This window comes from Gymnoscopelus microlampas (genome assembly GCF_963454915.1).
Source record: "Gymnoscopelus microlampas genome assembly, chromosome: 1".
Taxonomy (NCBI): Eukaryota; Metazoa; Chordata; class Actinopteri; order Myctophiformes; family Myctophidae; genus Gymnoscopelus; species Gymnoscopelus microlampas.
In genome coordinates, this window is record NC_139962.1 from 20,731,600 (window position 1) to 20,756,719 (window position 25,120).

General features: G+C 42.8%; 1 protein-coding gene across 1 annotated transcript in view; it reads left to right on the forward strand.

Annotated features, from left to right (window-relative positions):
* LOC311044697 (uncharacterized protein) overlaps window positions 1-25,120 on the forward strand; it is a 29,990-nt gene that overhangs the window by 3,193 nt on the left and 1,677 nt on the right. The window contains exons 3-23 of the mRNA XM_084056441.1: window positions 33-195; window positions 1,452-1,597; window positions 3,173-3,564; window positions 4,162-4,267; window positions 5,415-5,522; window positions 6,564-6,658; window positions 8,664-8,756; window positions 9,348-9,474; window positions 10,033-10,155; window positions 10,983-11,135; window positions 11,710-11,831; window positions 12,325-12,539; window positions 17,107-17,210; window positions 18,676-19,067; window positions 19,667-19,772; window positions 19,964-20,071; window positions 20,738-20,832; window positions 21,911-22,003; window positions 23,064-23,190; window positions 23,571-23,693; window positions 24,289-24,444. Coding sequence (XP_083912567.1) covers window positions 33-195; window positions 1,452-1,597; window positions 3,173-3,564; window positions 4,162-4,267; window positions 5,415-5,522; window positions 6,564-6,658; window positions 8,664-8,756; window positions 9,348-9,474; window positions 10,033-10,155; window positions 10,983-11,135; window positions 11,710-11,831; window positions 12,325-12,539; window positions 17,107-17,210; window positions 18,676-19,067; window positions 19,667-19,772; window positions 19,964-20,071; window positions 20,738-20,832; window positions 21,911-22,003; window positions 23,064-23,190; window positions 23,571-23,693; window positions 24,289-24,444 — 3,147 coding nt within the window. The remainder of the gene's footprint in view (window positions 1-32; window positions 196-1,451; window positions 1,598-3,172; window positions 3,565-4,161; window positions 4,268-5,414; window positions 5,523-6,563; window positions 6,659-8,663; window positions 8,757-9,347; window positions 9,475-10,032; window positions 10,156-10,982; window positions 11,136-11,709; window positions 11,832-12,324; window positions 12,540-17,106; window positions 17,211-18,675; window positions 19,068-19,666; window positions 19,773-19,963; window positions 20,072-20,737; window positions 20,833-21,910; window positions 22,004-23,063; window positions 23,191-23,570; window positions 23,694-24,288; window positions 24,445-25,120) is intronic.

The following is a 25,120-nucleotide window of genomic DNA, read 5'->3' on the forward strand; positions in this document are numbered from 1 at the left end:
CAGGTTCTTTTTTCCATTTTCTGAAAACTAAGAGTTTTGGACATACAAGGTTTCCAGCGACGATATCCAACAGCCGCTGTGTCAGTGAAGGCTGTAGGATTATCAAGCCAACCCCAGAGATGGAATGTTTGACATGCTGTGGGAAGTTCAGCAAGACCACTTCAGGACCACCAGATAGTGCCCCCAGACACACAGGTTTATTTGCACGGACAGACAGACAGACACACACACACACACACACACACACACACACACACACACACACACACACACACACACACACACACACACACACACACACACACACACAGGCGTAAGGTCACTAAGTATATTTACTCAGCGTTTCTCCCCGATTTAGTCGTTATGCCAATTGATTCCTCCCCACACACATTTCTGTGTTGTCACTGCTGTTGTATCTTACTGACTCACCTACCAGTAAGGAGCCCCCACTGGGAGGAGGACGTACAGCCTTCCTCCTACTGCTCCCGCCCAACACTCCCCGCTGACAGGTGCCACCCCAGCCCGTAGGATTACATGCAGTGACAATACTTAATACTTCTACTCCACTACGTCTCAGAGGCAAATATTGTACTTTTTGCGCCACTACAATTATTTGAAAATTTGAGTTACTTTGCAGATTTAGATTAATACTAAAACATGCATTCAACGCTTTAAAGGAGAACTTCACCGATTTTCAACCGTAGCTTCATATGGTCCTCACTAATGCTCATTATAAGATGGTACCATTTCTGTCTACTCACTCTGTCTCAGAGGAGGGCTGTGGACAGTTCAGACACCTGCCTAACAGTGACATCATCGGTAGGCAGGTTTGGTCATTTCAAACAAGCTTTCGAACTTTAACATTTACTTCGCAGGAAGAGAAAGGCTGTAGTTTCTAAGAAAATAAATAAAATATACAAAAATCTACTGTCACAGTCTGCACATACATTATATGGACGTATATAATATATGTTTTGAATAAAATGTAATGTCTCTTCCCCTTGAAAAGCTTTTAATAAAATAAAACAAACTTTGTCACAAAAAACACATACAGTATGGAAGTATGTAATACATATCGTCGCTGTCGGGCAGAAACTTTGAATCTTCACATTTATTTTTAGATTTTTCCGTACATTAATGCCCACACAAAAGTAGTGAAAATAGCCTATTCACCTGTTTCCTAGGCTTGTGTTTTCCACTTCCTGTCGGATTTCATAGGATGTCATTAGTCATCTGACTGGTTTCATTGGATTTCATTGGATCAAAAGACAGGAAGTGGAACACAGTGAAAAGCCTAGGAAACAGGTGAATAGCTCATGCGTTGTGAGCTTATAGATAGGCTATTTTCACTACTTTCAATGGGTTTTAGACAGTTTTGGACTTAAAGAACAAGTTTTCCACCAAACAGCAGCGATATAAGAGCGTGGAGCATCTCTCTCTGTCACCAGCAGGACAGCGGCACAGTGACACAGGGGAGCATCTGCATGGCAACGTGCCGCTGGAGACGACGGAACTACTCATAGGTGGTGGTACAGACCAGGAAGACCAGCTCTCTGACCACCACCACCACCATGACCTCCGCAGGGCGGTGGCACAGGTAATCACCAGTGGTGGACAGTAAAGGCAACTACGGTAACAGTATACATGCTCCAAATTAACCATTAACCAAGTTGACCCCGCCCCTGGTTCCAAACGTGCCATTGGAGGGGTGGGTGGATGGAGAGTGAAAACAGCTCCGTGTGCTGAGGTGACCACCTCTCCGCTTATCACCCCACTGCATTTCTAGGAAGGAAATTATGAATTAACTGTTAAAGGTTATATGACATTCATTTTCACTTTTTAAATGTTTTTTGGGGGGTTTTATGACCTCAATTAGACCCCAAAAAAACTGAACTTTGAACATCTAGATTTTCTGTGGTCTGGGGTTTTCTGAATAATTAGGCTGAAAAGTAATTAGGCTGAAAAGTGATTGGCCCCTGGACTTTGATGTCACAGTCCATTAATCCCGCCCCCTCTCCCCTCCGCCCCTCCCCTATCCATTCCTTTGTGGGGGGGGGGGGGGGGGGGGGGGGGGGGCGGAGCAGAGGCGATGATTGACAGTCAAAATCCCTCAACAGCGACACCCGCAGGCAAAGATTATTTTTTTCATTGCAGTTGAAAAGGAGGAGAAAAAAAGAAAAGGCTTTAGAAATCAGAGAGAAAAAATCCTGCCATGTAATGGATCACTGGAGATTTTAAGGACCATGATAAATACTTTTGATGTGTTGTAAAACTGAATGTCATGAAGCCTTGAAGTACTAATTCAAATATGCCATAAAATAGCCGTCACAACGCATCGCAGATGTTTTTTGTACTTAGTAGTTTGTACTTTTTAATAAGGTAAGGTAATAACATAAGTAATTAGCGTTCTGAATACTTAAATATTTTTAAAAGCAAATACTCCAGTACTTCAAGTCAAGTACACATTTGACTGGGCAACTTTCACTTGTAGTTGAGTAATATTTGGCCAGGAGTATCTATACTTTGACTCAAGTACTGTACTGGGGTCGAATACGTTATTACACAGGTAATCACCATACCCTCAGCAGGATGGTGGCAGAGGTAAACATCTTTGGACCGCTTACAACTGCTCCAAAACACTACTGCCACAATGCTACATCACCGCTATCCTTGCCTCCTTGCACTGGCTCCCTGTCAATCTTAAGATCCAAATTAAGGTTCTTGTAATCACTTATAGAGCTCTCCATGATCAGGCACCCGCATGTATAGGCAACCTCCTCCATCCTTATGACCCCAGCAGGTCACTGAGATCCTCAGCCAGGGGCCTGCTGGTTGTCCCTCGCACCAGGCTAAAGACGGTGTCCAAGCCTTTGCGTGCACTGCCCCTCGATTGTGTAATAATCTGTTACATTAAATAAAACATACAGTATACAGTATAAATGTAAGACTAACCCGTTTAGACAGCCGGTTACTTTGTTGTTTTGTGCCTGCGACTCTTTTATGCCATGTCCTGCCATTTTGTGATAGATTATCTTTAATGGCTGGGTGTTTGACTGTTTTAGTTTTACTCATTTATTTGCTATATTAAAATGTTATCAGTCAAGCTCTTTGTGACTGTTACTGTCTGTGAAAGGTGCTCTATGAATCAAATGTACTTAATTAATAATTACAGGCTCTGGACCCAGGGAAGGGAACCATGGAGGATTTAAAGTCCACCCTTAACGCTCTGCGTCAGGAAGAGAAGCAGGACTGGAGACAGCTGCTACAAGACAAGCTCCAGGAGGTGGTGGAAGAGAGAATGGACGCGGCTACAGTTCCGGATCAGGAGGGACGGTCGTCTGTTCAGCTGGAGATAGACGGGAAGGGAAAGATGATCAAAGAAGACCTTCAGAGGGTGGTGGAGGTGTTGAAGGATGTCTTCCCAGTGGAGATGGATATCTGTAACCTCTTGGCCAGGCTGTACCACCAGGCCTTCAGCTCCACACTGAGGAAGATTGCAGGCTCTGAGCTCAAAGACGAAGACTGCTCTCATGTCCTGCGTTGGGTCAACGATTACTATCCAACGTAAGCCATGATTAATATAAAAAGTATAATCAAGTCTTATTGAATAGATCATAAAATCATCATATCACTTCTAACAGTGTTAGGAAGGGTGCTAATGAGACAGACGTCCAGAGGTGGGTAGAGTAGCCAAAACTGTACTTTAAAAGGAGCACTTCACCCATTTCAACCTTATCTTCATATAATTGGTCCTCACTAATGCTCATTATAAAATGGCACAATTTCTGTCAACTCGCTCTGCGTCTCATTGATGGACTGTGGACAGTTCGCCTACCAATGACATCATCTATTAGGATTCCAAGCTAACATAAACTACACCCTTTATCTTCCTGTAAAGTTAGCATGCTCAAATAGAAGCCATTGTTCTTGCATTAAATAATTAAGTTTCTGAACAGTCCACAGCCCTCCTTTTTTTTAAATATATATTTTATTTTTCATTTTAATTTTTCACAAGAGCAAGGAAACAGAAATGGAACCATTGTACAATGAGCATTAATTAGGATCAATGATATGAAGATAAGGTTGATAATGGGTATATAGCTCCTTTAAGTCAAATTAGTCACCCAAATAATGACGTAATAAAATATCTCTCTGTGCCAGTATACTTAAAAAACAGGAGAAAGACATCAACTATGAAGCACTGGGGAAGCTGTTGCCTGAGGAACTGTATGAACAAATGGAGAAAAAATATCTTACCAACACAAAGGTAATCAATATCTTACAGACTCAAAGGTAATCACAGATAGCTTGGTCAACATACAGTACAAAGAGATGCAGTTGTTAATTCCAAATGGGAATATACAGCAGTTAATCCTAGTTAGTATCATGCCAGTATCATGTCAGTACCATGGTCAGTACCATGGTCAGTACCATGGTTAGTATCATAGTTAGTATCATGGTCGGTATCAAGTCAATATCATGGCAGTATCATGGTTAGTATCATGTCAGTATCATGTCAGTATCATGGCCAGTGTCATGTCAGTATCATGGTCAGTAGCATGGCAGTATCATGGTCAGTATCATGTCAGTATCATAGCAGTATCATGGTCAGTATCATGTCACTATCATGGTCAGTATCATAGCAGTATCATGGTCAGTATCATAGCAGTATCATGGTCAGTATCATGGTCAGTATCATGTCAGTATCATGGTCAGTGTCATGGTCAGTATCATAGCAGTATCATGGTCAGTATCATAGCAGTATCATGGTCAGTATCATGTCAGTATCATGTCAGTGTCATGGTCAGTATCATAGCAGTATCATGTCAGTATCATGTCAGTATCATGGTCAGTATCATGGCCAGTATCATGGCCAGTATCATGTCAGTATCATGGTCAGTATCATGGTCAGTATCATGGTCAGTATCATGTCAATATCATGGTCAGTATCATGTCAGTATCATGGTCAATATCATGGTCAGTATCATGGTCAGTATCCAGGGGATATGGTAATTACAATAAGCATATGTTAATATCATCCAGGAGATATAGTAATTATAATTATAATATAGTTAATACCACACATTACCGTTAGATATAATAATTATAATTACTGGGCCCATGGAATGTTATAATTTGGAATAAAAGGACTGTCTGTAAAAACCTGTACATGGATATTGAACGGATTGTGTGTGTGTGTGTGTGTGTGTGTGTGTGTGTGTGTGTGTGTGTGTGTGTGTGTGTGTGTGTGTGTGTGTGTGTGTGTGTGTGTGTGTGTGTGTGTGTGTGTGTGTGTGTGTGTGCGTGCGTGCGTGCGTGCGTGCGTGCGTGTGTGTGTGTGTGACTGTGTGTGACTGTGTGTGTGTGTGTGTGTGTGTGTGTGTGTGTGTGTCTGCGCGTGCATGCGTGTGTAGGAGAGTGTGCAGACTTACATGGATAAAGTCCTGGAGAGAGAAGAGAAGTCCTGTGAGCCTGAGTTCACAGAATATTACTGCAGTCCACTGGCAACCGATGTAGTTCAGGTAAAATATCCTCAACATTCAAAACATTGTCGTACTTTTTTTCCCACGTTAACACAGTTGATGAAAACAATTAATTCAACATATCATCGTTGTCTGGCCAAAACATTTTATGTCCAAAACTGTTACTTTTCAGGAAATGTAAAAAAAAAAAAAAACTTGTGTTCCAAAGCATCCAATGTAGTTAGTATTTTGTCACAACAAGCTCATGTTAATACTTGTCATCAATATTTATAAAACCCAGAGACACACTTAACCACTTTCCAATTTTTTTGAAAATAGTAAATAGCAGATCTACAAGCTCACAACAAAAGCATACTGTACAAACATGCAGAGAATTCTCTTTCTGGGAAGATTGGAATGTGTCTGACATATCGCTGTCAGGCAGAAACCTCTTATCTCCATTTATCTCCAACTTTTTATGTTTTTTTCGTAAATGAATGCCCTGCTTGATCATACTATTACTACAGTGTCACACAAAAGTATCTAAAATAGCAGATCTACACCGCGATGCAGTGGTTTTGAGCTTGTCAGTAGCTCTTATTTGAATCCTGAAAAGTAACAGTTTTGGACAGATATGAGATTATTTCAATACTTTATTTAGTTTATTACCTGAATGTTCTTTTTGTGTCCGCCAGGCCGAAAGGCGGATGTGTTTTATTTTTCATATTCCATCCCGATTGGCTAAGATTAACATCTAAAGTTTGCAGTAGTGGCTTGTTTTGAACAAAATGCCGCAAATCATTCTTTTCACGCACATTCACACTATGTTGAGGAGCAAATGCCACCCTTTTAACATTGGCCTGTTATAGCGCCACCAGCAGGTCTAATCTAGCAAAACAAATGTTTTGATCAAATGCCTCAAATCATGAATGCAGTGTCCGATTGCCGTGCAAGGCCTAAGAAGAAATGGCACCCTTTTCACATTGGCCAATTATAGCGCCACCAGGAGGCCACAATAACCTACCTGACCTGGCGGAGACCTGTGCTCCGAGGAGCACTTTTTCTAGTTATTTTATGTGTTTACTATTTCTGTGCATTCAGCGTATAGACGGTGCCATGCGGACAGCAGAGGTTTATTTAGGAGGCCAGCAGAAGGGCCAGGCAGTACTGTACCTGCTTAAAGACTTCCTACAACGGTAACATTATATACAACCTAACATTAATAAACATAGCACAGTGGTGGATTTTTTTTACTTTAAGGGCAACTATGTAACTCTCCTGTTCTACCCAGGATTTGAACCCAGGGTCTCCTGTGTAAGTGCTGAATTTTCTTTTTTTTCTTTACCACTGAGCTAATTAAGCCTGCCTGCATGACATCTATCAGTGGTGTAAAGTACATTACTCAAGTACTGTAGGTATTTTTTACTTTACTGGAGTATTTCCAATTTTCAGTACTTTTGCTTCTACTCCACTACACCTCAGAGGCCAATGTTAAACCTTTACGCCACTACAATTATTTGAAAACTGGAGTCACTAGTTACTTTTGAATATTACAAAAACATTAAGCACTTCAGCCCTATATACATTTCGGCCATTTGAAAATAGCCGATCTACCAGCTCACAATAGATCTGCTATTTTCAAAATATTTTTATACATTTGAAAACGTGTGAAATGGGAGAATGAGTCTGCAGAATGCGTACTTTCTACTTTTGGTACTTTAAAGGACAACTTTGTTTTTTTACAACCAAGGTTTATATTTTAGCTTGTAATTAAAGTAAATAAAAGATGAGAGTTATTTTTTTTTCATTTACTGCTTTCTATAGTTTTAGCAATTTTCGCGATATTTTCTACAGTGGGCGGGGGCATTCTGTCCGGTGGCTAAATATGTATTTTTTACACAATAAAAAAGGTACGGTGTTCTTTGATGGCCAGATATGAGTTATTGGGGGCTAAAAGAGCTACTGTAAATAATAATAAATAAATCGCCAGGTTATTGTGTAAAAAAAGACATATTTAGCCACCGGACAGAATGCCCCCGCCCACTGTAAAAAAAGATCGCGAAAATTGCTAAAACTATAGAAAGCAGTAAATAAATAAAAATTGACACTCATCTTTTATTTACTTTAATTACAATCTAAAACATAAACATTGGTTGGAAAAAAACAAAGTTGTCCTTTAAGTACATTTTTATACCAATACTTTTAAACTTTTTTTTTACTACATTTTTATCCCTCGATTTTGTAACCATTTTTCACCCGGTGCCAATTTGCTAAGTGATCCTGGGCACTACACTCCCCCCACCAGCCTAGGGAGGCCAGGGCCGAGCTCATGCCTCCTTCAATGCATGAGAGCCAACTGACCTTCTTGTCACCTGACAGGGGGGAGTTTCCCTGGTTGGACGTAGCGCGTGGAAAGAACACGTTATTCCAACCAGTTCCCTTCCCTTCCATCAGGCGCCCCGGCTGACCAGGGGGAGGCAGTATAGTGACCAGGATTACTACATGTTTTTGTGAGGGTATTAACTACCCTAGGAGACATGGGGAGAACATGCAAACACCACACAGAGTAGGCCCTTTCGCCAACCCCACCAAGGGTATGGGCGCTGGTGACGCGGAGGAGAAGACACACCCCCAGTGCCCACAGCGTCCCCGGCGGGAATCGAACCCAGGACCTTCTAGCTGTGAGGCGACAGCGCTACCGACTGCGCACTTCTACTCGAGTACATTTTGAATTCCGGACTTTTGCTTGTAACAGAGTATTTCTACATTGCAGTATTGATACTTTTAACAGGATCATGCCAAAGGTCGTGTCCAACCTAGACACAACTGAGTGTTTGTTCATTATCAGGAGAATCCCAATCCCAAAAAATACATTTTCAGGTGGGACACCAATTTCATCCAATCAGAGGAGAGAACTCCGCTTCAGTTTTGTAATGTTTAGGCTTCAATTTTGTCTGCTAATGTGTTTAGTTTTTTGTTTCATCACTCTCAACTTTACTTGAAAATATTACGAACCCAGTAATCCCCTGTTACTGAACAAACAATATAGAAATGAATACTATTGCAATATAGAGCCATTTATCATCACTCATTTTAACAATAAATGATAACATTTCTTTTTTTACTTACAGCACCTTTAATACGTTGCTTTTCACTGTCCTTTTAACGTTCTGTTCATTATCAAATTACATTTCATGACAGATTTAAGATGTTCCATGAGGATGTAATGAAGAGAAGCGGTGCAAACAGCAGAGCTGTAACCATGGCTAACCTCTTCTGTGTACAACAGTTTAGGTACACACACACACACACACACACACACACACACACACACACACACACACACACACACACACACACACACACACACACACACACACACACACACACACACACACACACACACACACACACACACACACACACACACACACACACACACAACCGTTTAGGTACAGTAAAATACAGTATGGCTCTTAGACTCCTCCAATCAGTTGTATCCTCAGAAATACAATAAAATGATATCCCATGAAAAGGTTCAGTTTAAACTAGGGTTACAAATAGACTAACAAAATCATGCGCAGCGTGAAGTAAGCAGTGCGTTTGAGTTTATTTCATTGAGCTATAATACATGAACTAGCGGAACAATGTTAAATCCCTGTTCATTCATTTCAATAGGCTTCTTATTAGCGCCACTTGAAATCACACCCAGGTGTTGCAAATACTGCTACAGCAATTAAAGATCAAGTGTGTGTGTGTATATGTGTGTGTGCGTGGCATGTTTGTGTGTGTGTGTGTGTGTGTGTGTGTGTGTGTGTGTGTGTGTGTGTGTGTGTCACTGCACGAGCACACACACACAAACACACATTATCTACCTCTGCACAGGGAATACATCGATATGAAAACAAGTCTCTTTCCAGAGGAACTAAGAGAAAGCTGTTTGTCAACTGTGGCCGATATGAAACAATCAGGATATACATATCTACTGAACCCCATGCTCACCAAGTTGAAGGTATTCTTTATCTGTTTGGGTCTACAAAATTAACACAGGATTTTACAGAGGTCCCACTTTCAAATGGGGGTCTGTGCCCTAATGCATATCAAACTGGGGGTCCTTAAAACGGAACAGGAGAATCACTGAAGTGACTGAACAAAACTATACTAGAACCCCAATCTACACTTTACAATCCTCAGTGCCTTTTGGTTCCATTTGCACTCTCTGAGTTACAGACCAATAAGGGTCCATTTGGGCCCCTGGGGGTCCCCGGACTCCATAGTGAGAAACAGTGCTTTATATTTTCAGTCCCTACTCCCTACTGTATGTGAGTTGTTTTGTTCATCAACTGTATATTGCAAATGTATAGGAATTTCATCCATTGTCTATTCTTCTATTACTGTATCTACTATCTATTATAATAACTTTGAACTGTGCACTTGCACGCACACACACACAAACACACACACACACACACACACACACACACACACACACACACACACACACACACACACACACACACACACACACACACACACACACACACACACACACACACACACACACACACAGATTCAGTTAAAAAAAGTGGGAAACCGTGAATGGCGTAAGGATAAAACCGTTTTCACCGACCTGCTGGACAGTTTGGAGAAACAGATTGAGGATCTCAAGGGTCTGAAAGAGGCCTGTCATCAGGTAGATCAAACTTACATTCCCTATTTTTTAAACTTAATCTGTTTCAATATGTAAACGTAGAAACCTTGTATTTTGTTGTAAATGAATACCCTACTTTGTCGTACAAGAGTGTGCACAAAAGTGAGGGGAAAAGCCAATCTACAAGCTCACAAAGCATCACGGGCGCTTTGTGAGAATAACCCATTCAATCCGGGAACGCATCTGTGTCTAGGGTGATCACCTGTCCCGCATCTCGCTCGTTAGAACACAGGTTCTTTTTTCCATTTCCTGAAAAGCATCAGTTTTGGACCAGGTTTCTACCCAACAGCCACGATATGCTGACCAGCTGCTATATGGTGTTAACTGAAATAAGCTAGCCTTCAAATACACATTTTTTATAGAGCCAAATGTAACTTTATTGTGAAACACTTGAAAGACAGCCAGTCAAATGAAAGGGAGATTAATTGACTCTGTGAGCCATTGTTTGCTTGATTGATGGATCCTTCAATATTTCACTGGTTCCCAAACTATTTTGCTCGAGAGTCGAGACCCAAAAGAGAAATTTGATGTCTCCCGGGACCCAAACTAGTGAAAATAGCCTATTTGTCTATGAGTTCACAACGCGTCGCATTGTGCCGCGTTGTGAGCTTGTAGAACCGCTATTTTGATTACTTCTTAAAGGTTTGATCATTTTTTTTCTGAAAACGATTGATATTTTGAAATAATTAAAATGAATTGTTGGAGACAAAAAAAAGAGGGATATTTGCTCGATCCATAAAATGAGTCCGTGACCCACAAATGGCTCCCGACCCAGTGTGCAGCTGGTTTAATTGATAAGCTTCCTGCAGGAGCTGATTGGACGACTGGAGGAGGAAGTGACTTTGAAGTACGTGAAGAGCCTTCTAAAAGGAAAGAACCTGAAGAACAGGGACAAGCAGGAGCAAGCTGCTGCAGTTGTGTCTGAGAATGGACACAGTCTCCACCAGATGTTTGCTGAAGCGGTAAGAATGAACACAGTCTCCACCAGATGTTTGCTGTAGCGGTAAGAATGAACACAGTCTCCACCAGATGTTTGCTGTAGCGGTAAGAATGAACACAGTGCCCACCAGATGTTTGCTGTAGCGGTAAGAATGAACACAGTCTCCACCAGATTGCTCAGTTGCTGAAGCGGGAAGAATGAAGACAGTCTCCACCAGATGTTTGCTGTAGCGGTAAGAATGAACACAGTCTCCACCAGATGTTTGCTGTAGCGGTAAGAATGGACACAGTCTCCACCATTCTTCAAAATAGCCACCTTTTGCTTTTATGACACCTTTGTTAACTCTGCATCCTCTAAATCAGCTTCATGAGGTAGTAGTCACCTGGAACAGTCTCGAAGAGTTCATAAACATCTATGTATACTATGTTAATCTGGCATAATTGTATACCAATTGATAACAAAAAAAACTGTAGTTTAAAATAAGTCTTTGTTCTTAACATGGTTCAACTGTAGATTAAAATAAGTATTTGATTTTAATAGGGTTCAACTATAGTTTAAATTAGAATGGTAGTTTAAAGTAAGTCTGTTTTTAACAGGGTTCCAAGGAGTTTTGGCTGGCTGACATTCTGCCCAAGATAGCAGAAGTGCTGAAACTGCAAGACCCTGATGCCATTAAGATAGAAGTAGCTGAACTGGCAACACAATACCCTGACCTCAGGTAAATAACCACTAATCATTTTGTCTAAACCACTGGTTCTCAACTTCAGGTTCGGGGACCACCAGCGGCCTAAATGGACCCTTTCTGGTCTGCAGGGCCGAGAGTGTACAAAATGTATTCAATTATACCCTAATTACGGCGCAATTTGTTGGGCAAAATGTTCCATTTATGCACACTCTTAAATATGACCAGATTATGTTATAGTGTAGATTGAGGCTCTAGTATTTAGTTCAGTGATTCTCACTTTTGAAATCAAATGAAGCCTGTATTTGGGGGAAAAGGGCATACAGTTGTAGCATACAGAAATTTTACCCAGAAGAGAATGAAGGGATCAATTCCAATAAATTGCACTCCCACCCTTCTGAAATAAATAGGACCCAGGTGGAAACATATAATACAAATAATTGCCCCTCTGATTTTGAAGAGATTAACAACGGGTTGATTTTGAAAAGATTAACAGTAATGAATTCAACCTTTTCTTTCGGACCCACAGTGTCAAACACGTCTCTGCCCTGCTGAAGTTGAAGGCCAATCTGTCACGCACCAACAGGAGGCTGGTGAAGGATGCTGTGCGGGATACACTGGCTGATATTGACCATCAGGACCACCAGCCCTTTTTCTCCAAAATACCCATCATATCAATGCACCAGAGAATCGCTGCCTTTTGTACTGCTTCAAGACCACCAGATAGTCCCGCCCCACAACCAGGTTCTCTAACACACATGCACGCGCGCGCACACACACACACACACACACACACACACACACACACACACACACACACACACACACACACACACACACACTTGCTGCTTGTGGTTGTCCATCGTGTCCGATGATGACCATCTTCTCCTATTTGCGAGTCCTCTGGTGGCTGAATAGTCCGAACCTGCATCCACAGTTGCGGTTGCAGACCGGGCATAAAAAAAGTAAAAAGCGATACTGACGGGAGCAGGGGTGGTTTTGCGGGCATGCCTCTTTGCACGCTTTGCTGCACGGTGTTGTGTGCGCTGACTTTCCGTATACTCTACTCCCTGTGCGGAGTGAGAACACCAGAGGTTGCGGCAGGAAGCAAGTTCCTCCAGTGAAGAGGGTTTGATCCGGCCTCTCTTCAGTGTGGTCTTCAGTTGGTCTTTGAATCGCTTCTTCTGCCCACCAGCACTGCGTTGAGTCTATGGCTGGGCATACGAATGACATGCCCCAGCCACCTGAGTTGATGTTGGTTCAGGATGGACTCTATACTGCAGCTGCCTGCCCGTTCCAGCACCTCTGTGTGTGGCACTCTGTCCCTCCAAGTGATGCCGAGGATCTTCTGAAGACATCTGATATGGAAGGCCTCCAGGCTTCTGAGATGGTGGCTGTAGATGGTCCATGCCTCACATCCATACAGTAGCGTGGAGATGCATACTGCTTTGTACACAAGCACTTTGGTGTGGAGATTGATGTTGCTGTTTAGAAAAACCCTTCTCCGTAGACGACCAAATGATGTTGAAGCTTGTTTAAGGCGGTTTTGGATCTCGTCCTCCGTTGTGCAGGTGTCAGATATTATGCTTCCCAGGTATTTAACCATGTTTTCAGATGTTAACTTGGTTGTTGCCTGTAACCTCCTGATGTTAAACAGGTTACCATCCAGCCTGAAGTCAATGGTGACTCCAGCCTGCTCCTCCAGCATTCTATGTAACAGTGTTGTAACACAGACTAGGAATATGTTGAACATGACTGGAGCTAGCACACAGCCCTGCCTTACTCCAGTCTGTACACTAAAGGGCTCAGATCTGTGCCTGCCCACTACCACTCGGCCCATCATCCCGGAATGAAACTGTCCATGGATGGTGAGAAACTTGGATGGACATCCAAATTTCTTCAGCACCTGCCACAGCAGATCCCTGTTCACTGTGTCAAATGCCTTTGACAGATCTAAGAAAGCGATTAAGTCCTTGTGCTGCTCCCTGCATTTCTCCTGGAGTTGACGTGTAACAAAGATCATATCAACTGTCCCTCTATCCTTTCTGAAACCGCATTGTGATTCTGGTGTGACCCGTTCGGCTATTGTTGATGTGAGTCTGCGGAGCATGACCTTGGCTAGGACTTTTCCAGCAATGGCCAACAAAGAGATACCCCTACAGTTGGAGCAGATGGATTTGTCTCCTTTGTTTTTGTAGATGGTCACAATATTGGCATCTATCCACTGTTGGGGGACACACTCTCGATTCCACACCTCTAAGATGTAGAGATGCAGTGTCCTCATACAGAGGTAGCCTCCTTCCTTGAGGATTTTAGCTGGGATGTTATCAGGTCCAGGGGTTTTATTGTTTTTGAGGGTTTTGATTGCATGCTGGATTTCTTTGAAGGTTGGCGGGAGGTTTAGGTCTAACAGGGTAGGCTGATCAGGAAGCTCCGCAAGGACTGTTGGGTCCACTGGGGTAGGCTGGTTGAGCAGGGTGTTGAAATGCTCAGCCCACCGCTCCACAGTCAGGGCCTGGTCCTTGATGAGGGTTGTTCCATCAGCAGACCTAACAGGAACCAGGGAGCAGCTTCTGGGGCCGTAGACGGTCTTAACTGCGTTACAGAAACTATACATGTCATTCCTATCTGCATGAGCCTGGATTTCGTTGGCTTTTGAGATCCACCACTCATTTTGCAGGTTCCGCAGGGTTGCTTGGGCCTCAGAGCGGAGGTCTTGCCATTGCTTCCTAAGGGGTTGTGATAGTGGGTTGTTGAGGGTGGCTCTGTGTGCTTTGTGCATCTTGTCCAGGAGGATAGAGATCTCTCCATTATTCTCATCGAACCAGTCCTGATGTCTTTTGGTTTTGAAGCCAATGGACTGGGCTGCGGCATCAAAGAGGGTGGTGCTCAAGGACCTCCACTTCTCATCCATCCCAGACTCAGAGCTGATCAGCTGTTCAATGTTCAACAGCTTATCAGCTAGGGAGCGACGGAAGTTATTTCGGGTGTCGCTGTTGGACAGTCTGGCGCAGTGGAGTGGCTTGTTCTTTGGCCCACATTGGCGTCTTAAAGGCCGGACATGGATTCTGACTTTTGTCAGGATCATGCGATGATCTGTCCAGCAATCTGCACCTTGCATGGCTCTCGTATGGAGCACATCTTTAAGATCAGCCCGCCTCACAATGGCATAATCGATCAGGTGCCAGTGTTTGGATCTGGGATGCATCCAGGATGCCTTGTACTTGTTCCTTTGTTGGGAGATGGTGTTTGTGATGGTAAGGTCATGTTCCGAGCACAGACTAAGAAGTCTTATGCCATTGGAGTTGACTTGCCCAATGCCATGGGCGCCAATCACTCCATTCCATTTTTGCGTACTCTTCCCAACTTGCGCATTAAAGTCACCAAGCAAAATGATTTTGTCACTCCTTGGAATACGATTGAGTGTATCATCGAGTGCCCGATAGAAGCGATCCTTCTCTTTATCATGGGATGGCAAGGTTGGTGCATAGGCACTTATCAAGGTAATGTGCCGACATTTTGCAAGGGGAATGCGAAGAGTCATGAGTCGTTCACTAATACCCACTGGTGTTTCTGTGAGCTTGGGTAAGAGACTGTTCTTAATTGCCAAACCAACTCCATGAAGATGTTGTCCTCCCAGGGGGTATCCTTTCTAAAATAATGTGTATCCCTCTCCTGTTTCATTGAGTGAACCCTCCTCGAGGAGCCTGGTCTCACTGAGTTCCGCCACATCCACATTGTATCGCTTCAGCTCGCTGGCAATGAGTGCTGTTCTGCGCTGCGGTCTGTCAGTACCATGGCTGACATCCAGGAGTGTCCTTATGTTCCATGCTGCAATTCTAATTGGTATATTTTTTGTTTTTCGACCGCATAGTGGAATGGCCTGACAGGTGCGGTTTCCTGTCCAGGCACAGTGTTGAGTGGGCAATTTTTGGGCCACCTTTTCTAGCCTTCCCCAGTTGGGGTGAGCAGTGCGGTCCCTAAATAGGGGCTGCTCAGACGCACAGAGGTCTGCCGGAAACAGCTGCCACTCAATCCCAGCTGCTAACGACCGCTGCCCTGTGCCGCTGGCTTGCAGAGATCCAACTAAAAGCTCCCAGCTCATTCAGACCTGCTCCCGTTGCTGGATACTCCATCGCCGCCAGACTTTGTGAAGTCAGAGACTCTAGTGGCAGGAGAAAATACCTGCGCAATGATGTTTTTTTTTAGAGTGGCATGGGGGGTGCGTGCCTCCCAACGCCACTAACTTGGTTGTAGAGGAGGTGGTTCCGATGGCAAGGGGGACCCTAGACGACCGGCACATCCACACAACTGCAGGAGGCTGCCAGAAATCCATTTTGTCGGAAAACTGCCTTGAAGCGTGCCGCAATAGCTTGCTTTTCTGTCGGGGTGTGCTCCCTTAGCCTTTTGTCCTCCCAGACTCACCCACAAGGCAGCGGGGCAGTGGTTGATAGGTGCCAGGGCATGTCCACCGGGGTGGGCCTGCACACCATATCTCTGGGGACCACTGCTGCTCCGAGATCCCCTGCCGAGTTAGCCTGGGGCCGCAGGGCCCCAGTTACCGTGTGTGGCCACGTGGAGGCCTGACAGGAGTCTTGGTGATGGAGAGGCTGTGTACTGGCAGGAGAAGACTGATGCACAAAGCTGCTTCTCCGTTCACCACAAGGGCTAGCCAGCGGCAGTATCTGAAAGCGAGAAGGTAGCAAGCAGGTGGGAAGTAGACATGCAACCTTCCCTCTAACTACTGCACTAGACGCATCACAACACCCTGTGAGCTAGGCCCACACACACACACACAGTTTTGAGGTACTTTTACTTTCTTTTTTGTGATTTTTTACCCGCTTCTTCTTCCCAATAGTGTTATGCCAGTTGATTCCTCCCCACACACATTATACTGAATTACATACAGTATATGGATGTATATAATACATTATTTGAATACAATGTAATGTCTCTTCCCTTTGGAAAGCTTTTAATACAATACAATAAAAGTTGGTCACAAAAAAAGAGTCTGCACATACAGTATGGACGAATATAACACATATATCGTCGCTGTCGGGCAGAAACTTTGAATCTTCACATTTCTTTTTACGTTTTTCCATACATTAATGCCCTACTTCATCATACAAGAGTGCCACACAAAAGTAGTGAAAATAGCCTATCTACAAGCTCACAATGCCTCGAGGCATTGTGAGCTTGTAGATAGGCTATTTTCACTATTTTCAATGGGTTTTAGTTTTGGACTTAAAGAACAAGTTTTCCACCAAACAGCAGCGATATAAGAGCGTGGAGCATCTCTCTCTGTCACCAGCAGGACAGCGGCACAGTGACACAGGGGAGCATCTGCATGGCAACCAGGAAGACCAGCTCTCTGACCACCACCACCACCATGACCTCTGCAGGGCGGTGGCACAGGTAATCACCAGTAACAGTACATGCTCCAAATTAACCATTAACCAAGTTGACCCCGCCCCTGGTTCCGAACGTGCCATTGGAGGGGTGGGTGGATGGAGAGTGAAAACAACTCCGTGTGCTGAGGTGACCACCTCGCCGCTTATCACCCCACTGCATTTCTAGGAAGGCAAAAAGTACATTATGAATTAACCACTTAAAGGTTATGACATTCATTTTCACTTTTTTAATGTTTTTTGGGGGGTTTTATGACCTCAATTAGACCCAAAAAACCCCTGAACTTTGAACATTCAGTGGATTTTCTGTGGTCTGGGGTTTTCTGAATAATTAGGCTGAAAAGTAATCTGTGATTGGCCCCTGGACTTTGATGTCAGTCCATTAATCCCGCCCCCTCTCCCCTCCGCCCCTCCCCTCCCCTATCCATTCCTTTGGGGGGGCGGAGGCGATGATTGACAGTCAAAATCCCTCAACAGCGACACCCGCAGGCAAAGATTTATTTTTTCATTGCAGTTGAAAAAGCTTTAGAAATCAGAGAGAAAAAATCCTGCCATGGATCACTGGAGATTAAAACTTTTAATACACGTTTGAAGGACCATGATAAATACTTTTGATGTTTTGTAAAACTGAATGTCATGAAACCTTGAAGTCCTAATTCAAATATGGTGAAAATAGCCGATTGACAAGGTCACAACGCATCGCAGATGTTTTTTGTATTTTTAAAAGCAAATACTCCAGTACTTCAATTCAAGTACACATTTGACTGGGCAACTTTCACTTGTAGTTGAGTAATATTTGACATGGAGTATCTTTACTTTGACTCAAGTACTGTACTGGGGTCAAATACGTTGTTCATTACAGGTAATCACCATACCCTCAGCAGGATGGTGGCACAGGTAAACATCTTTGGACCGCTTACAACTGCTCCAAAACACTACTGCCACAATATGCTACATCACCGCTATCCTTGCCTCCTTGCACTGGCTCCCTGTAAATCTTAAGATCCAAATTAAGGTTCTTGTAATCACTTATAGAGCTCTCCATGATCAGGCACCCGCATGTATAGGCAACCTCCTCCACCCTTATGACCCCTGCAGGTCACTGGGATCGTCAGCTGGTTGTCCCTCGCATCAGGCTAAAGACCAAAGGTGTCCAAGCCTTTGCGTGCACTGCCCCTCGATTGTGTAATAATCTGTTATATTAAATAAAACATACAGTATACAGTATAAATGTAAGACTAACCTGTTTAGACAGCCGGTTACTTTGTTGTTTTGTGCCTGCGACTCTTTTATGCCATGTCCTGCCATTTTGTGATAGATTATCTTCAATGGCTGGGTGTTTGATTGTTTTAGTTTTACTCATTTATTTGCTATATTACTGATATATAAAATGTATCTGTAAAGCACTTTGTGACTGTTACTGTCTGTGAAAGGTGCTCTATGAATCAAATGTACTTTATTAATAATTACAGGCTCTGGACCCAGGGAAGGGAACCATGGAGGATTTAAAGTCCACCCTTAACGCTCTGCGTCAGGAAGAGAAGCAGGACTGGAGACAGCTGCTACAAGACAAGCTCCAGGAGGTGGTGGAAGAGAGAATGGACGCGGCTACAGTTCCGGATCAGGAGGGACGGTCGTCTGTTCAGCTGGAGATAGATGGGAAGGGAAAGATGATCAAAGAAGACCTTCAGAGGGTGGTGGAGGTGTTGAAGGATGTCTTCCCAGTGGAGATGGATATCTGTAACCTCTTGGCCAGGCTGTACCACCAGGCCTTCAGCTCCACACTGAGGAAGATTGCAGGCTCTGAGCTCAAAGACGAAGACTGCTCTCATGTCCTGCGTTGGGTCAACGATTACTATCCAACGTAAGCCTTGATTAATATAAGTATAATCAAGTCAAGATCATAAAATCATCATAAAATCATCATTAAATGCAGTGTTAGGAAGGGTGCTAATGTGACAGACGTCCAGAGGTGGGTAGAGTAGCCAAAAACGGTACTTTAAAGGAGCACTTCACCCTTATTTCAACCTTATCTTCATATAATTGGTCCTCACTAATGCTCATTATAAAATTGCACAATTTCTGTACTCGCTCTGCGTCTCATTGGTGAACTGTGGACAGTTCCCCTACCAATGACATCATCTGTGAGGATTCCAAGTTAACATAAACTACACCCTTTATCTTCCTGTAAAGTTAGCATGCTCAATAGCTGCCATTGTTCTTGCATTAAATAAAAACAAAGAAAGTTTGAAATCTGAAATCACTGGTAGACAGGTTTCTGAACAGTCCACAGCCCTCCTTTGAGACAGAGCAGGGAGACAGAAATTGAACCATTGTATAATGAGTATTAATTAGGATCAATGATATGAAGATAAGGTTGATAATGGGTATATAGCTCCTTTAAGTCAAAGTAGTCACCCAAATAATTTCTTAAGAGTAATAAAATATCTCTCTCTGTGCCAGTATACTTAAAAAACAGGAGAAATACATCAACTATGAAGCACTGGGGAAGCTGTTGCCTGAGGAACTGTATGAACAAATGGAGAAAAAATATCTTACCAACACAAAGGTAATCCATATCTTACCAACACAAAGGTAATCGGTATCTTACAGACGCAAAGGTAATCACATATAGCTTGGTCAACATACAGTACAAAGAGATGCAGTTGTTAATTGCAAATGGGAATATACAGCAGTTAATCCTACAGTTAGTATCATGTCAGTATCATGGTCAGTATCATATCGTGCGTGTGTGTGTAGGAGAGTGTGCAGACTTACATGGATAAAGTCCTGGAGAGAGAAGAGAAGTCCTGTGAGCCTGAGTTCACAGAATATTACTGCAGTCCACTGGCCACCGATGTCGTTCAGGTAGAATATCCTCAACATTCAAAACATTGTTGTACTTTTTTCCCACGTTAACACAGTTGTTGAAAACAATTGATTCAACATGTCATCGTTGACGTTGTCTGGCCAAAACCTTTTATGTCCAAAACTGTTACTTTTCAGGAAATGTTAAAAAGAAGAACTTGTGTTCCAAAGCATTCCAATGTAGTTAGTATTTTGTCACAACAAGCTCTTGTTAATACTTGTTATTGTTTCAATATTTATAAAACCCACAGATACACTTAACCACTTTCCAAAAATTTTGAAAATAGTTTAAAAAAATAGCAGATCTACAAGCTCACAGCAAAAGCATACAAACATGCAGATAATTCTCTTTCTAGGAAGATTGGAATGTGTCTGACATCGCTGTCAGGCAGAAACCTCTTATCTCCATTTATCTCCATTTATCTCCAACTTTTTATGTTTTTTCGTAAATGAATGCCCTGCTTGATCATACTACAGTGTCACAAAAAAGTATCTAAAATAGCAGATCTATACCGCGATGCAGTGGTTTTGAGCTTGTCAGTAGCTCTTATTTGAATCCTGAAAAGTAACAGTTTTGGACAGATATGAGATTATTTCAATACTTTATGTAGTTTATTACCTGAATGTTCTTTTTATTAAATGTGTTTACTATTTCTGTGCATTCAGCGTATAGACGGTGCCATGCGGACAGCAGAGGTTTATTTAGGAGGCCAGCAGAAGGGCCAGGCAGTACTGTACCTGCTTAAAGACTTCCTACAACGGTAATATTATATCTAACATTAATATACTGTAGCACAGTGGTGGATTTTTTTACTTAAAGCTGCACTATGTAACTCTCCTGTTCTACCCAGGGGTGAACCCGGGGTCTCCTGTGTAAGTGCTGAACTTTCTTTTTTTTTATTTACCACTGAGCTAATTAAGCCTGCCTGCTTGACATCTGTCAGTGGTGTAAAGTACATTACTCAAGTACTGTATTTTTTACTTTACTGGAGTATTTCCAATTTTCAGTACTTTTACTTCTACTCCACTACACCTCAGAGGCCAATGTTATACCTTTACTCCATTACAATTATTTGAAAACTTGAGTTGCTAGTTACTTTTGAATATTACAAAAACATTAAGCACTTCAGCCCTATATACATTTCGGCCATTTGAAAATGGCCGATCTACCAGCTCACAATAGATCTGCTATTTTCAAAAGATTTTTATACATTTGAAAACGTGTAAAATGGTAGAATGAGTCTGCAGAATGCGTACTTTCTACTTTTGGTACTTTAAGTACATTTTTATACCAATAATTTTGAACTTCTACTCGAGTACATTTTGAATTCCGGACTTTTGCTTGTAACAGAGTATTTCTACATTGCAGTATTGATACTTTTAACAGGATCATGCCAAAGGTCGTGTCCAACCTAGACACAACTGAGTTTTTGTTCAGTATCAGGAGAATCCCAATCCCAGAAAATACATTTTCAGGCGGGACACCAATTTCATCCAATCAGAGGAGAGAACTCCGCTTCAGCTTTGTAATATTCAGTCTTCAATTTTGTCTGCTAATTTGTTTAGTTTTTTGTTTCATCACTCTCAACTTTACTTGTTTATCCTGTATCCTGTATGAGTTCTCTCTCCTGACTGGATGAAATTGGTGTCCTGACTTGAAAAAAATGCTAACCCAGTAATCCCCTGTTACTGAACAAACAATATACTGTAGCAATGATTACTATTGCAATATAGAGCTATTTAAATAATGACATTTTTCTCACTTACATCACCTTTAATAAGTTGCTCTTCACTGTCCTTTTAACGTTCTGTTCATTATCAAATTACATTTCATGACAGATTTAAGACGTTCCATGAGGATGTAATGAAGAGAAGCGGTGCAAACAGCAGAGCTAGAACCATGGCTAACCTCTTCTGTGTACAACAGTTTAGGTACACACACACACACACACACACACACACACACACACACACACACACACACAGTTTAACAATTTATTTATGTCCACACACAGGGAAAGCATACAGGGACACAAATATTTTAGGCGCAGTAAAGGTTACATTCACAAACTCATGGATATACAGTATATCCTCATGATACAACATGCATGTCACTCATCATATGTCCTCATGATACAACATGCATGTCACTCATCATACTGTATGTCCTCATGATACAACATGCATGTCACTCATCATATGTCCTCATGATACAACACGCATGTCACTCAGCACTCCAAGTAGCAGCGGCTCCTCCACATATGGCAGCAGAGACAGCACAATACTTTGCCAGCCTTTCTGCCTGGTCTTTGGGCATCCCTCCCACGTTGTCGAAACCCTCCAACAAACAGTCCGTGGGCTATGACCTAGGCTGGATCACCAGAGGAAACAAAGTTCTTAGTCTTGCACTGCTGCTTGGTGTTAAAGCGCTCTCTGTAGTTGTTCTCGTGGGCCTGGAAGTCCACCCATTGCTATTCCGACAGCGGACGGACCCACCGCGGGATGGCCGCCGCGTCTATTGCCTCTCTTCCCGGTAGCTGTTCACGGGAGGGGCCGTCGTCACGTAGCGTGGGCTATTGGTAGAGTCCACCGGTGAAAAATGCCTTCTTGTATGCAAGCTACATAGTCCACAGAAATTGCAAATGCATCCACTGCACCTACTACATTAACGATGGTAGTTACAACGGGGCAGTTTAACGTCATGCCCAGGACACATGAAGAGAAGCGGTGCAAACAGCAGAGCTAGAACCATGGCTAACCTCTTCTCTGTACAACAGTTTAGGCACGCACACACACACACACACACACACACACACACACACACACACACACACACACACACACACACACACACACACACACACACACACACACACACACACACACACACACACACACACACACACACACACACACACACACACACACGTTTAGGTACAGTAAAGTACAGTATGGCTCTTAGATTATTATTATCATATCTACCTCTGCACAGGGAATACATCGATATGAAAACAAGTCTCTTTCCAGAGGAACTAAGAGAAAGCTGTTTGTCAACTGTGGCTGATATGAAACAATCAGGATATACATATCTACTGAACCCCACGCTCACCAAGTTGAAGGTATTCTTTATCTGTTTGGGTCTACAAAATTAACACAGGATTTTACAGAGGTCCCACTTTCAAATGGGGGTCTGTGCCCTAATGCATATCAAACTGGGGGTGCTTAAAACAAAAAAGTTGAATCACTGTGATTGAACAAAACTATACTAGAACCCCAATCTACACTTTACAATCCCCAGTGCCTTTGGTTCCATTTGTACTCTCTGAGTTACAGACCCATAAGGGTCCATTTGGGCCCCTAGTGGGCCCCGGACTCCATAGTGAGAAACAGTGCTTTATATTTTCAGTCCCTTCTCCCTACTGTATGTGAGTTGCTTTGTTCATCATGTACTGTATAGTGCAAATGTATAGGAATTGTATCCATTGTCTATTCTTCTCAGACTCAGTACAGAAAAGTGGGAACCCGTAAGTGGCGTAAGGATAAAACCGTTTTCACCGACCTGCTGGGCGGTTTGGAGAAACAGATTGAGGATCTCAAGGGTCTGAAAGAGGCCTGTCATCAGGTAGATCAAACTTACATTCCCTGTTTTTGAAACTTAACCCGTTTCAAATTTAAACATAGAAACCTTGTATTTTGTTGTAAATGAATACCCTACTTTGTCGTGCAAGAGTGTGCACAAAAGTAGAGGAAAAGGCCAATCTACAAGCTCACAAAGCATCACAGGCGCTTTGTGAGATTAGAACACAGGTTCTTTAATTCCATTTCTCTACCCAACAGTGATGATATTATGCTGACCAGCTGCTATATGGTGTTAACTGAAATAAGCTCGCCTTCAAATAAAAAAAATGTAGAGCCAAATGTAACTTTATTGTGAAACAGCTGAAAACAAAGGAAAGGGAGATTCATTTAAAAGAGAAATTTGATGTGTCCCGGGACCCAAACTAGTGAAAATAGCCAATCTATGAGTTCACAACGTGTCGCATTTTGCCTTGTTGTGCACTTGTAGATCCGCTATTTTGATTACTTCTTAAAGGTTTGATTTTTTTTTTTCTTTAAATTGTTGATATCTCGACCCATACAAATGAGTCTGTGACCCAAAAATGGGTCCCGACCCAGTGTTTGGGAAACAGCCTGTTTAATTGATCAGCTTCCTGCAGGAGCTGATTGGACTACTGGAGGAGGAAGTGACATTGAAGTACGTGAAGAACCTTCTGAAAGGAAAGGACGACCTGAAGAACAAGGACAAGCAGGAGCAAGCTGCTGCAGCTGTGTCTGAGAATGGACACAGTCTCCACCAGATGTTCGCTGAAGCGGTAAGAATGAACACAGTCTCCACCAGATGTTTGCTGAAGCGGTAAGAATGAACACAGTCTCCACCAGATGTTTGCTGTAGCGTAAGAATGGACACAGTCTCCACCAGATGTTTGCTGAAGCGGTAAGAATGGACACAGTCTCTACCAGATGTTTTCTGCAGTGGTAAGAATGAACACAGTCTCCACCAGATGTTTTCTGAAGCGGTAAGAATGGACACAGTCTCCACCAGATGTTTTCTGAAGCGGTAAGAATGGACACAGTCTCTACCAGATGTTTTCTGCAGTGGTAAGAATGGACAGTCTCCACCAGATGTTTTCTGTAGCGGTAAGAATGGACACAGTCTCTACCAGATGTTTGCTGAAGCGGTAAGAATGGACACAGTCTCCACCAGATGTTTGCTTTGCTGTAGCGGTAAGAATGGACACAGTCTCTACCAGATGTTTTCTGCAGCGGTAAGAATGGACACAGTCTCTACCAGATGTTTTCTGAAGCGGTAAGAATGGACACAGTCTCCACCATTCTTCAAAATAGCCACCTTTTGCTTTTATGACACCTTTGTTAACTCTGCATCCTCTAAATCAGCTTCATGAGGTAGTAGTCACCTGGAACAGTCTCGAAGAGTTCATAAACATCTATGTAGCCTATACTATGTTATTCTGGCATAATGGTATAGTT